This window comes from Equus przewalskii, chromosome 5, assembly GCF_037783145.1.
Source record: "Equus przewalskii isolate Varuska chromosome 5, EquPr2, whole genome shotgun sequence".
Lineage (NCBI taxonomy): Eukaryota > Metazoa > Chordata > Mammalia > Perissodactyla > Equidae > Equus > Equus przewalskii.
Window position 1 is genome coordinate 8,743,153 of NC_091835.1, and position 14,526 is coordinate 8,757,678.

General features: G+C 43.7%; 1 protein-coding gene across 7 annotated transcripts in view; it reads right to left on the bottom strand.

Annotated features, from left to right (window-relative positions):
* PTPRN (protein tyrosine phosphatase receptor type N) overlaps positions 1–14,526 on the bottom strand; it is a 37,422-nt gene that overhangs the window by 15,160 nt on the left and 7,736 nt on the right. For 3 of the 7 annotated variants that reach the window (XM_070619905.1, XM_070619904.1, XM_070619906.1), the window contains exons 6-7: positions 1,324–1,374; positions 992–1,105 (exon numbers count right to left, since the gene is read on the bottom strand). The exons of 3 other annotated variants lie outside the window; for them this stretch is intronic. In XM_070619905.1, the coding sequence (XP_070476006.1) occupies positions 992–1,105; positions 1,324–1,374 (165 nt within the window). Of the gene's footprint in view, positions 1–991; positions 1,106–1,323; positions 1,375–2,820; positions 3,126–14,526 lie in introns of those variants that run through there. One more of the 7 variants, XM_008529982.2, reaches the window with a different exon arrangement.

The window sequence follows — 14,526 nt, forward strand, 5'->3', positions numbered from 1 at the left end:
CTTGACTCCCTGCAGTCTATTCCCAATACAGCAGCAAGCACGACCCTTTTAAAGTAGAAGTGAGATCAATTCTCATGATGGTTCCCTCTTTTACTCAGAGTAAAGCCAAAGTCCATACATTCTCCTCCAAGGCCCTACAGTGATCTGCATCCCTTCCCCCTTCACCTACCTGACTGCATCTTCTACTCTTCCTCTCCATCTCTCCTCTACAGCCACACAGTAGTGGTGTACTCCATGGTGTGCCTCAGACTTGTGCTCCTGCTTTAGGGCTTTTGTTCTAGCTTTTTGGTCAGTTTGAAGCACTGCCCTAATACAACCTTCTGGAAAACATTCCCACCTTGACATCTTTGTTCAAATTTCATAGTCTCAATAAGGCCTATCTTGACCTCTTGATTTACTGCTGCAGCTTCCTACCTCACCATTTCTGATCACTTTATCCTGCTGTAATATCTGTTTTTTCCATGACACTTATCACCTTCTAACATACTATATATTTTCTAATTTATATAGTGTATTGTATCCCCTCATCCCCCAAATGTAAGCCCCAGTAGGCAGAGATCTTTGTGTATTTTATTCTCTGATACATCCTAAGCACCTAAAACTAAGCTTGTCACATAGTAAGTACTTATTGAATGAGTGAATTAGATGAGTTGGGTGTTCTCCTGGCTGAGGACTCCGGGATTCATGGCTCTGGAGCACTTGGACAGTTCCAGGGAGTGGTTCTAAGGTTGCTGGCCTCTTCCAATGGCTTCTTCTAGAAGCCTCCTCTAGATTCCTACAGAGGCTTTAAGTGTGAACAGCCCATCTGTAGGGTTCCACTTCTACGCCTGTCTTGCCTCCCTCTCCAGCAAAGTCTGGGAAGGTGAGGCTTCAGAGTGGGTGTGATAAGAATGTTTCATGAACAGAAAGCCTTGAGTCAGATGGCGTCTCACTTCCCCACCCTTACCTAACCAAGGTCCAGTGTCTCTCCTCCAATGCACCTAGACCTCACCTTGGGACATGAGCTGTCGAAGCACACCTTGTAAGCGTTGAAGAACTGGGGAGGTGACTTGCAAAAGGGGCCGGGCCTGCCCCACTCCCACCTGGCACTGTCCAAACAAGCCATCTAAGAATACAAAAGTGGCATCAGCAAGCGGCTTGGACAAGAGGCCTTCCAAAGTCCAGGTTGCTCTCCATTTCCTCTCTTGGCTGCAGGGAGCTCTGCTCCTCCAGGCCAGTCCCCAATCTCCCCAAGGCCAGTACCCCTTCTCCCTTCCAGGCCTCCCCGCACTCCTTTCCCACTGTGGCCCCGTCTTGTAAGTCCTATGCTTGGGCCTCACTCACCCTGAATGCAGACTTCCAGGTGAGAGCAGAGTCTGCGATCAAACAAACAGCCTGTAGAGGGACAGGTGAGCAGAGGATCAGACACCATAGAATGGTCAGGTGGATGGACAGGCTGGGAAAGGGGGAAGCAGACGGGGTCTTTCACCATTCTTTCATTCTAAGGAAGGCTTTGAGCTGGGAGGAGAGTAGAGAAGAGGCCTAGAATTCTTAAGAGAAGGAAGCATAGGAACTGGCTTTGGATTTTAAGGATCTGTGATTCTGGGTCCTTTCTCTAAAAGCCTCAGTTTGCTTAAGAGTGGAGGAACCTTCCAGGTGCATCGAGGTAGTGGTGGTGGAGGATCATATACTTCTACTGTCACAGAATTACTATAGGGAAGTTTTGGGCCAAATTCTGAGGGAAAAGGGACTTCCTTCCAAAATCTCCAAAAGCATCCTAATTATGATGGCCCGGGCTCAGAAGAGATGGAAACCCTAGCACACCTCCCCTCCGTATGGGAAAGGGGTAAGGCTGGGGTGTCTCTAAGGCAATGCTCCCCGCGCTGTCCCTGCTGTCCGCGGCCCAAGAGCCGCTGGCTCTGTCCGCGGTGCTGAAGCTCTGAGCCTGGCGCTGCCAAGGGCTCGCCTGGAAGCAGCTATAGGGGAGGGAGGGGGGACAGGGTGAGGAGTCTCCACAAGATCTGACCCCTCCGCCGTTCCGGACTTCATCTACCACCTTACCAACCCACAGCGCCACAGGAAGTATCCTGCATTGGCCTCCAAGCTCGGTGGGGGGGAAGGGCGCCAGACTGAGAGGCTGCGCCCCTTCCCCCACGCGCCCCCCGCCCCCACTCTCCCCCGGCCCATGAGTCAGCGCTGACTGTCTCTGTCCGCTCAGATGTGAGTCAGCACTGGGCCTGACTGTGGGGAGGGGGACGGAAGAGGACCCTTCCCTCTTCGTCCTATTCTGCCCCCTCCCCCAACTGTCCCCCTCTGATTGGAGATCATAGCGGCAATCGGCCTCTGTAGGCTTAAAGAGAAACCCTGGCCCCTCCCTCGGCCTGATCCTCTACTGGGAGCTGGGACCCTGACGCTCGCGGCCCGGACTCTTACTACCGGCAGATCAGGGTTCCCTCTCCCTCTTTCCCCGGCACTCCGCCCCTCCCCCACGCCTCCATCCTTGAGCGCCAGTCACCACTTCTTTGGCGCCTCGGCGCGACTTGCTTATCCCGCGGACTTGCAGCCCGTCTCTGAGTCCCTCTGGCCATATGCACCTCCATTCCTCCTCCTAAACCCGCAATCTTCCCCTGAGCCGGTTTCTCTTATGTCCCACCTCCGTATTCCCAGCCCCACCTCCAGGCCTACGCCCCTTTCCTCTCAGACGCCCTCTCATCTTCCTCATCTCACAGTGCCTGCCCCACATATATTCTACCTGAGCTTCCTACGTTCTTGACACTGCCCCCCACCTGCCACTGAGTTTTGCTCCCGGCACCGTCCCCCCACCCCCCATTTCCTCCTGACCGTGGGCACTAATGGCGCTGCAGCCTCCCGGGCGGCTGCTCAGCAGCAGGAGGCAGAGGAGCACCCGGAGACCCCCGGATCCCCCGGGACCCCCAGGCCGCCGCGGGCGCCGCATCCTTCCGGGCTCCGCGCGCGGGCTCCGCTGCCAGAGCTGCAGCGACGCTGTCCGGAGCCTGCCAGAGGGGCCAAGGCGGAGCCTGCCACTCCCCACCCACCTACGAGGCGGGGTCTATACGCCCCTCTCGCGGCAACTCGGCCAACCCAAGGCGGGTGGTGACGACACCTCCACCCCCGGTTCTTACGCTTATTTGCGTCATACGTGTCGTAAGAGCACCGTCTTAGCGGGGCACCTACCCACCCCATCCCTCCTCCGCCAAGTAGTAAGCGCCTCACTAGAATTCCCACTTGTCCCCGTCCCTTTTGACGTATGCTTCTCTCCAAGGACTCCCACTTCTATCATCCAGTCCCAGGGTTGGCGAAAAGGGTTCGATTGAGTGGGGGCCGGGAAAGGTGCATGAGTCAAGTAGTATAAACCCTAAGATGAGGAACATAAAAGCGAGTAGACTAGGTACTCTTATGCGTCTCGATTAATGGCACGGGTGTCATCCTCAAGAGCAGGAAAGGTTATGCATGTGTACCTAGATTACAGTTCTAGCAATGCCACCTCCTAGGGGTGTAACTTTGGGCAAGTTATTTAACATCTCTGCGTCCGAGTGATCTGTATCACTACCCTGTCTAAACTACCGTGCCCTTTCATCGCGAACATTGCAGCAAACATCTAACCAGTTTTTTGCTTTCACTCTTTCACCCAATATCCTAGGGAGTGAGTTTTCTAAAGTTCAAATTTGATCCCTTTACTCTCTTACTTTTCAGTTAAAGTTTTCCAAAATACAAAAAAAAAAAAAAAAAAAAAGGTAGAGCATAGTAAATACTCATACGCTCATCATCTAGACTTAGTTATTGATATTTTTTCATATTTGCTTCTTTTTAATATTTAAAAGTATATGATAGACAACATATTTCCCTTAGAGATATTTCAATACCCATCTCCAAGAAACAGGGACATCTCCCCACATAACCAAAATGCCATTGACATCTAACAACATTTACAAGAATTCCCTAATGTCACTTAATGCTCAGTTCATATTCAAATTTCTCAAATTGTTTCCAAAATTGCCTTTTTTTCCAGCTGTTTTGTTCAAAATTGAAGTCATTCAAAGATCACCATTGCATTTGGTTATGTTTCTTAATTCTCTTTAAATTAGCCTAGACACCGCTCCTCCCTGCCCCGCTCCCATTTTTGACATTGTCTTCTTGAAGAGACCAGGTCAGTTTTTCTTTACAACCCCTCACCTTCTGGATTCACCTCATTGTTTCCTTGTTATAGATTTTCTTGTGTTTTCCCTGTATGTATCCTGTGTATCCCCTGTATTTCCTGTAAACTAGAAGATATATTTAAAGTCTTGATTGGATCAGGTTAAAATTTTTTTAAAGCAAAAATATTTTCTACGTGATGCTGTATGCTTCCCACTGCATCATTTCAGAAAGTGCATAATGTCTGGCTGCCCTACTGTTAGTGATGCTAAAACTGATCACTGGTTTAAGGTAAAGACAGCCAGATCACTGTGGGCAAAGTTACTTTTGCTTCTTGTGCCAGTCTGTAATCCGTTGGATGAGATTTTGGCCCTCTGAGAATATCTAATTCCCATCGACTTTTCACCTAATGGTTTTGCCATTCATTGATGATCCTTTGACTAAATTGTTTCATCAGAGGTTGCAAAATGGTGATTTTTATAATTCTATCATTCCTTTAACATGTATTGGTTGATATTACTTTGTAAAAGAAGATCTTTCTTGGGGCCACCCAGTGGTGGAGTGGTTAAGTTCCCGCGCTCCGCTTTGGATCCTGGGCCTGGACACGGCACTACTCATCAAGCCGTGCTGAGGCAGCCTCCCACACAACTAGAAGCACCTACAACTAGAATATACAGCTATGTACTGCGGGGCTTTGGGGAGAAGAGGAAGGGGGAAAAAAAGAAGATTGGCAACAGATGTTAGCTCAGGTGCCAATCTTAAAAAAAAAAAAAAAAAAAAGAGCTTTCCCTCATCAGCTGGGCTTGGTTATCCTGAAATACAGTTCCAGCTGGAAAGGCAGCATACATTCTTAGTTTTTTTCTTTAAGTAGCAATTTTCAGAGTAATGAATTGGTATAATAGTTACCTCCAACAGTGGCAAATAAGTTTTTAAAAAATATATTTTATAACTTTTTTGGTTTGAGCGTTAATCTGAAAGTACAGATTTTTACATATTCAATGTATATCAGTTGATCACAGTAATTATTCTTTTTGATATTCACATGGTCCCAGGGTAAGTCAGTGAAAGCTCCTTTAGACTGGCTCTGGCGTCTTTTTGAAACATCCCATTAATCACTAAATGCTCCCTTGCTTTCTGTCACTCCAAGGTGTTACAGGTTCATCTTTTTTTTTAAAAGATTTTGTTTTTCCTTTTTTCTCCCCAAAGTCCCCCCGGTACATAGTTGTGCATTTTTAGTTGTGGGTCCTTCTAGTTGTGCTATGTGGGACTCCACCTCAGCATGGCTTGATGAGCGGTGCCATGTCCGCGCCCAGGATCTGAACCTGCGAAACCCTGGGCCGCCGAAGCAGAGTGCACAAACTTAACTACTCGGCCACGGGGCCGGCCCCCAGGTTCATCTTTTTATCCTCTGCCTTAGACATGGAAGCAGCCACTCCTCCAAAGAGCCTTGGGAGCTTTTAGTAAGGACTGATTTTAGAGACCACTATCTGGGTTTTAGGGGTGATGATAGCTACTGAGGTGATCTTGCTTCTAGGCCCTCCCGGTGCACAGAGCTAGGATATTAAGATACACACACACACTGATATTTCCAATTAAAATTTAACTGTGGTTTTTTTCTGAACTCTTTTGATTTTATACTTGCATCTCTTTATTCTTACACCGAAAAATTTGGTTTTTAATGACATTAACATAATCGCTTAGGTGTTTAATCCTACAATCTACATACAATAATTTACAAATAATAAGACAGATATTATTCTACTAATAAAACAATGAATACATTTAAGACTTTTGGTAGTTTATTTTGTCCTTAGAATATAACCTCTAGGGGTATACCATCAAAATACTGTGTTCTAAAATCATTTGAAATAGTTCTTTTGTTTGTGTAGTCATTTTTACCAATTTGGTTTGTTTGCTTCAGTTTGATTTCAATTTTACAGTTTGCTTTTTTGAACATTTTACATTGTTCAAAAAAGAAAACCATTTAATGTGATAAACTCAGGGAAGTCTTCTCTGCACCTTCCACAATTCCCCCTGTCATTTTTATCACTTCATCCCATTTATTTCCTTTCTAAAAACTTTGTAAATTGTGAAACATAACAAACAGAAAAATGCATAAAACAAAAATTAACACTTCTACAAATTATCACAAAGTGAACACCCACGCAACCCAGGTCAAGAAATAGAACATTTCCAGCACCTTACAAGCCTTCTTGTGTCTTCTGGTTATTCCCTCTTCCCAAAGGTAACCATTATCCGTTCTCTTGTTGACCATGTTTCTTTGCTTTTCTTTACAATTTTATAACCTAAGGCTGCATGCTTAAGTTATAAAACTGTAAAGAAAGTCTAAGAAACACGTATTTTGGATTATCCCCAGTCTTGAGTTATCATGAATAGTGTGACTATGTTTACCCTTGTGCATGTTTCCTGTTGCGCATGTGTGCCAGGGGAAGCAGACAGCCTGTAACAACCTCACAGGGAGGAAGCTGAGGACATAACTACCCTCTCCTCACTCTCTTCATTCCCTCCCTCTGATCTCCTTCTAGGCATTCCCATTGTCCTAACCTGACCAGAATCCAGAGGAAGAGGGAGCTCATTGAAGCAGTCCATACGTCAGCCTCTTGGGACAGAAAATGGTGAAGACAGGTGAAGAGAGAGTCCTAGGGGCACACTTGAGGCATATGCTCACTAGATCCCCTTCTCCGACTTTTTCTAGTGTTATTGGAGAAATCATTTGTCAGCATAATTGTTACTCTTTTGGGGATCGCCTGTCTTTGATGGTCAGCGGTTTTACTAGGTTGTGACTAGGGAGGGATTTCTTTTTATTTATTCTCTTTGAGATTCAAAGAGCTTCTTGAATATGTGGCTTGATGTCTTTCATAGGTTTTGAGGCATCCTCAAATATTATCTCCTTAAATATTAATTCTGCCCCATTTTGTTGCTCCTTTATCTGTGGTGCTCTAAGTAAATATGTTGGACTTTCTTGTGGTATCTTCTAAGATTCTACCTTATGTTTTGTATTTTCCATTCTTTTGTCTCCCTACACTTCATTCTGAATATTTTCTTTTGAACTGCATTCCAGCTTACTAATTTTCTCTTCAGCTGTGTGCAATCTGATGTCTTGAACTTGGCTAGAAACAGATGGCACACTCAATCAGGGTAATAAGAAGAGTTTAATGAAGGAAATATCTATAAAGGTATAGACAGGTAAAAGAGTATAGACTTTTGTCCACTCACAGATGGTCAGGGAGGGAGCCAGAGGAATACACAATTTGACCCCTCTCCCTTTTTGGCCTCTGAGCTGTTGTCAATACCTACTATTGGCCAAATTCAACCAGAAATCAGTGAGCAAGGACCTCTGGTTGATGCAATCCAATGACATCAACCTGGAACATATAGCAGGGTGAAGAATGATGGAGCACAAATATGGATGGGAAAATGGGGACTATCGTAATCCTAGCTTCCATTCTTGTCCTTAGTTTGGATAAAAATCTTGTACCCTTATGAAAAGTGACACATACGTCCCTAATTCAGACACGCTGTCATATGAAACTTAAAATATTGTTCAGTGCTGGTGCACCAGATATAAAGTAGCAGGGAAAAGAAATGAGAGAACAAAGGAAACTTCCATGCCAAGTTACCTTAAACACAGCTGCTACAATCTCTGTTTCTGTAGCTGGACCTGAGGCCTAAATTCATAATTACAACTAACTTATTCTCCCACCCATTTCGTGGTCTTCTTACCTTGGTCAGCGCCTTGACTGCATGGGATTTTTAAACTAGTGGATTGAGCCAAATCTTTATTTCTGCAAGATCAGAGTCTTTGATGTTCCTGGCTTTATTTGGTTTCTGTAGTTTTCTATTGACCCAGTACTATTGCGAAAGAGAATACAAACAACCCCAGCTGATCACTTTGGTTCAGTTTAACCTTTCTTTGCCCTCATTTTAGAGCAGCAAATCAACTTCCCCCTGGTAATTGGAGCCAATCACTGTGACTAATATAGTGACACCCATATCTGTCTATTGATTCAGTGGCAGAAGGAACCTAAAGTGATCAGGTGGAGGTCTCAGCTTCCAGCTGAACATAACTATGACTGCTGTGAAAGCCTTCCTTCCTTGGCCACCAGGATCAGAAAACTCATCATTCAGGAGATGGAAAGCAAACATTCCTTCAGAGGTTTTGAAGTATAATAGTGAGAGGGGCCATTCTGACCTTTACTCCTTCGTTCCAGAACCCTTAGGGATGGATAAGGCATTCTGTAAGTTCACTAATGGTAGGCGAATTCTGCCAGAAGCATTATGGACAGGAAAGGCAAATCCATATCCAGAATATGCTGCCCCTTTTCATGGTAAAAGGAATTCAGACTGAAAATCTGTCATCATGTGCACCATATTGGGGGCTCAACATTGTCCTTTGCTGTTGGCAAATTGGTCTGCAGGGCTGGTTGTAACTATATCATTCTCAGGGAGGGAAATCCATGTTGTTAAACCCATGCACAGCCTCACCCCCAGCCACCATGTCCATTGGTGCATGGGCCCATTAAGAAAGCACCAGGCTAGCCAGGAAAAGAGGATAATTGATATTCACAGTATAGGTTATTTTATAAGCTGATTATTGACAAGCTTCTCCACAGTCCGTGCCTTCCGATGGTCATTTATGTAGGAAACCATGACTATCTTCACACTCTGTGTCCATTCCAAGTGATCCACCCCAGACCTCCTTATCACAGATCTTCATGTCTTGTTCTATTCAAATCCCAGGCCAGCCAACCAATGTGTTAGCCATAAACACTGTATAGATCCCTATCTCAGTTCTCCTCTTCTTCTCTTCCAAGCAGATAACCAGATCTACCAACAAAACTTCCCACAGAGACGACTTCTCTTCACCAATGTAATTCACAGACACTCCTGAGTTGGGCTGTAACGTAGCAACCTTCCACTTCCGGCTGATGCCTGCATTTTCTGCAGACATCTGTAAATTAGCTCTGTGTTTTTTCTCTGTCCGTCAGCTGGTCATAGAGAATTCCCCATGAGGCCATAATAAGGTTGTGAGAGGGAATGAAGCAGTAGGAGTCTGAGCTACCTGCTGATGCAACTTCCTTGTTCCATCCAGATCTTCTTAGGTCCAGCTTCATATATACCATTTCCATTTAACAATGGAATGCTGTGGTGAACCTCCAGTTTTATGATTTGGTGGATCAGTTAATACCCAGTTCGTAATTACTTGTTGTCCCATGACCAGGCGTCCAGTATGCCAGGGCCTGGTAAACTAGGAGCTGCTTTTCAAATGGAGAATAGCCGATGGCGTAAAAGGGCACAATGTTACTCTAAAATCCTGGGGGTCTACACTATAATAATCTTACAGGGGTTTGTCAGAGGATTCATGTGACATCTTGGTCTGCCGCAGACACTTCCAATGCCACTGAGACCACTGGGTCGTGGTTCTCAAGTGAAAGGGCTGCTTGCATTGTAACCTGGAACTGCTGCAGAAACTTTTCTTGCTTCAGGCCGTCCTAGAAGCCTGATGGATTAAATGGGTCAGATTAGCACATTGAAATGTGTTGTACGTTGCCTCAAATGCTGAAGAATCCCCTTCTTGCACAAAGGATATTGTCTCTTTTTTTATTGTGGTAGATGTCCAAGGTGAAGTAATTTGTCTCTTTTCTGCGAGGTACGTCCCCTGGAGTTGGAAACACTGGGTCGTATGGGTACACTTAGCTTCAGCAGGTGTTGTGGCTTTGAAATGTGTCAACTCAGCTAGGCTGAACTGAGTTTCTTAGGATTACTTTCCCTGGATGTTTTCAGTTAAGATAGGCAACAAGAGACACTTCTGCATGAGATTTGAAAGGCAGAAATGAAGCAACAGCCATTTTTAAATGTTTACAGTTGGAAGATCAAGGAAGGCACTGTTAGCTCACATACGTTGTCACTTATCTGCTGGCTCCGTACGCTGGTGCGAGGCAGAAGCTGGGCCTGTAACTGCTCCACCTTCTCCTGGATCCTCCTTTTGCTCCTCTGACTCCTGGCCCAGGTGTGACCAAGGGGGCCAGCGTCAACTGCAGGACACTCGTTCATCAAGGTTGAAACAGCGAGAACTGACCCAAGTTCCAGCTAATGCTTGTGAGTTGTAGCTTCCCCTTGCTCTCTCCCACTTTATGTCTCTCTTCCTTTCTGGACTGCCTGCCACACAAACTTTAAGCTCCAGCATGAGATGTGAAGACAACAGCTATAACAACTGCATAGAGACTACCTAACAAGATCCTACAATTGTATAAGGTCTGTATATATATATAATAGCTACTAGTGATTCTGCTGCCCTGATTGAACCCTAACTGGTGAGAATTAGGTACTGATTGTGGTTCCAAAGGAAGAGAATCTTAAGGATAAGTTCTCTGAGGGTCTTCTGTTATTGGTGCTCTGCTCTGATTAGATTTACAGGCATTAATGACTTTTTCCAGTGGTAAAGGTGATATTGGCAGTCCATGACATGCAATGGTAAAATAATTCCTCAAATTATTACCTGTAGATACCTGTAATCAAGTGCCTATAGAAAGCAAGACTCTGCATGACCAAGAGTTTATTGCTATAGAGAATTTCACAGAAATAAAGAGTGTAATGGAGTTTATTGGTTGTTTCTACGTGCACTGGAGACTTGGGGGCAAAAAATGATGAGCTCCGGGCTTAAATTTCCAGCTCAAGTTTGGTGTAAGGAACCCAAAAGTTTCTATCTAAATTTGCTCTGAAAGAAGCCATCTCTTTGTGACCTCAGCTCTCTGATATGCTCACGAAAAGTAATGATTTTGTAGTTAAACCAGCTATTTTCTTGTTGTTAGAATGGGAGTGTTATTTTCAAGCTTCCTACATCGTCAACAGAAGTAGAACTCCATTTCAAAGGATAATTTTGCTAGTTATCGAATTCCAGGTTGACAGTTATTTTCTTTCAACACGTTTAAGATACATTTCTCTGGCTTCTATTGTTGCTGTTGTGGAGTTAATTTCCAGACAGGATATTGATCCTTTGAAAATAATCTTCTCTGCCCCCACATTCACAGCTGCTTTTAAGGTTTTTTCTCTGTCTTCGTATTTCTGCACTTTCACTATGATTTTTTGTTTGTTTTAGTTTTTTAATAGTATGTAGGATTTGTTGGTATCTTGAATCTCTGGATTGATATCTTTCAACAGCTTGGGAAAATTTTCGGCCACCATCTCTTTAAATACTGTTTACTCCCTAGTCTCTCTCTTTTCTTTTTGGGATTTCAATTAAATGGATGGTAGACCTCCTCACTGTATCCTCTTGGTTTTTTACCCTTTTTAATGCATTTTCCATTCTTTATCCCTTTGCACTTTTTGGAGGGAGAGGCTAAGTCTCTTCGGACCTGTTTCCTGGTACATCAATTCTGTTTCAGCTATTTCTAATCTGCTGTCAAACCTGTTCACTTAATTGAAAATTTTTGTTCTTGTACTTTTAAGTTTTAGAATTTCTGCTTGATTTTTTTTTCTTTTCAAAGAACCAGTGTTGATTTTCATAATTTTTCTCTATTATTTTCCCATTTTTTATTTCATTGATTTCTGCTCTAATTTTTGTTTCTGCTTGCTTTAAACTTAAATTGCTCTTCTTTTTCTAGTTTCCAAAGTGTGAACTTAATTTGTTGATTCTATATCATTCTTATTTTCTAATATATGCTTTCATTGCTCTAAATTTCCTTCTAGGCACTGCTTTTGCTGTGTGCCGCAAATTGTGATAAATTATATTTTCATTTTCATGAAGTATATATTTCATTTAAAATAGTGTTTTAAAATTTCCCTTGAGATTTCTTCTTTGGCCCATGAGTTATTTAGAAAGATGTTGTTTTCCAGATATCTGGGGGGGTTCCAGCTATCTTTCTGTTATTGATTTCTGGTTTAATTTCATTGTGCTCTAAGAATGTACTCTGTATGATTTCTATTCTTTTAAATCTTTTAAGGTCTGTTTCATGGCGGTCTATCTTGATGAAAGTTCTACATGAGCTTGAGAAGAATGTGTGTTCTGCTGTTGTTGAATGGTGTGTTCTAAATATCCATTAGGTCAAGCTGAAGAACTGTTCTGTTCAGGTCATCTATATCCTTATTGGTCTGCCTGTTTGATCCATCGGTTACCAACACAGGAGTATTGAAGTCTCTGATTATAAAAGCATATTTTTCTATTTCTCCCTTCAGTTTTATCAGTTTTTTTGCCTCATGTATTTTGACACGTTCGGTTCTTTTAAAAATCTTCTATATTACTTTCTCTGTTTTCTAATTCCTTGTCAAAATTATGATTTGGCATTTATATGCTTGAATGTAGTTAGCACAGTTATTTCGTGTTGGGATCATTGGAATCCCTGTGGGTCTGTTTCTATTATCTGTTGTGTAGGACATAGTATTTGAAAAATCATTTGTAGAAATAATTCAAGATCTTAGAGAATTTCCGTTTGCTTCTGCAGGTGCCTAAAAGCACTAGCAATTTGATATAAACTTAATCCAATTTCAAGGACTTGTTGCAATGTGAGCAATGGTTGATTCATTTCCATTTTATCCTAATTCCTAGAGTTTGCTTCTTGGTCCTAGACCAAAACAGAGAGCAGTTTGCTAGAGTTATTCCTGTCATAGGCCCTGGACACTGACATCTAATCCTCTAGCTCCGTAGGCTCTCTACATCAGCCTTTCACCTGCTTGTTAGAATGAAAAATTGCCCCAGTCTAGCAACTCTGAACATTGGGTTCACTATCTCTGGATTCTGTTCCTCTCCTGCATCTTGACCTGAGTCAGTTACTCCTCACTCTCTTGCCAGCTCCTTGATGCTATTTAGAAGATTTGGAGTAATTTTTCATCCAGCATTTTTTGGGGGGGGGGGGGAGGGAGGAAGATCAGCCCTGACTTAACTTCTGTTGCCAATCTTCCTCTTTTTTTGTTTGAGGAAGATTGTCACTGAGCTAACATCTGAGCCAATCTTCCTCTATTTTATGTGGGATGCTGCCACAGCATGGCTTGAGGAGCAGTGCCAGGTCTGCATCCAGGATCCCAACCTGTGAACGCAGGGCACTGAAGGGGAGCACATGAACTTAACCCCTGTGCCACTAGGCTGGCCCCTCATCCAGCATTTTAAGGTATATCAGATGCCACTTATCACTCCATCTTGCATCGTCTTAGGTTACCTTTGAACTCCAGCCATTACCTCAGCCACCAGCTACATGCAGGTGTAATCTGACACCATCTGCCTCACTTGCACTGCAGATTTTTGTTTTGGGCTGGGTCTTCTCTGCTACCACAGCATTAGATACCCATGGGAATCTGCTCAGACATTCTCATGCATGAAAAAGCTGGAAGTAGAAGGAAATCAGCATCCCATAGTGCAATCCTCGACCCAAGGTGGGGGATGGGCCCACAGGATAAATACTTTCCTTTTCTTTATCTCAGAGGACATTCTGAGGTGCATTGTACACCTCAATAAGTGTACACTCCGGAAGAACTGACCTCAATTACCTATAACTGATTAATGTGCCCTTCAGTTAGCTTTCCAAGCCCTCTATTTTGCTCCTCCCATTCTCCCACTCTTCATCTTGCAAGCTCGTCCCAAACTAAATGACCCTTGTGAAAGTCCTTATTTCAGGCTTTAATTTTGGGAGCAAACAGACTAAGACAAGTTGTCTTCAGCAAGGAGGATAGTATGAATATCCTATCTCACCATTACCAGAAGCAGAAATTGAGAAAAAAAGTTAATATAGGAGATATTACAGCATACTTGTATGTTGATGAAAAAAATCAGGCATCCAGGGGAAAAGTAATGATGGAGGAGAGAATTGCTGTGGTGATGTCCTTGAATAAGCTTCTGGCTTTAACCTTTAAGAGTACATCCATTTCCCTTCCCCAGCCAGTCCTCCAGATGTCCCTGCTCTACGAGTGACATCATTATTCACTCAGGCAGAACATCTCTAAGTTCAGGTATGGATCCTCTCACCAACAAAACCCAGTCATCTGTATTAGTTCCACAGGGCTGCTGTAACAAAGTACCACAGACTGGGGAGCTTAACCAACAGAAATTTATCATCTCACAGTTCTGGAGGCTAGAAGTCTAAAATCAAAGTGCCAGCAGTGTTGGTTCCTTCTGAGGGCTGTGAGGGAAGGATCTGTTCCAGGCCTCTCTCTCTGGCTTGAAGATGGCCATCTCCTCCCTGTCTGTCTTCACAGTGTCTTCCCTCTATGCATGTCTGTCTCCAAACTTCCACTTTTATAGGACACTAATGGTATTGGATTAGGGCCCACCCTAATGGCCCCATCTTAACTAATTACATCTGCAACACCCCTATAAGCTCACATTTGGAGGTACAGGAGATTGAGACTACAATATATGAATTTTTAGACCAGAATTCAACC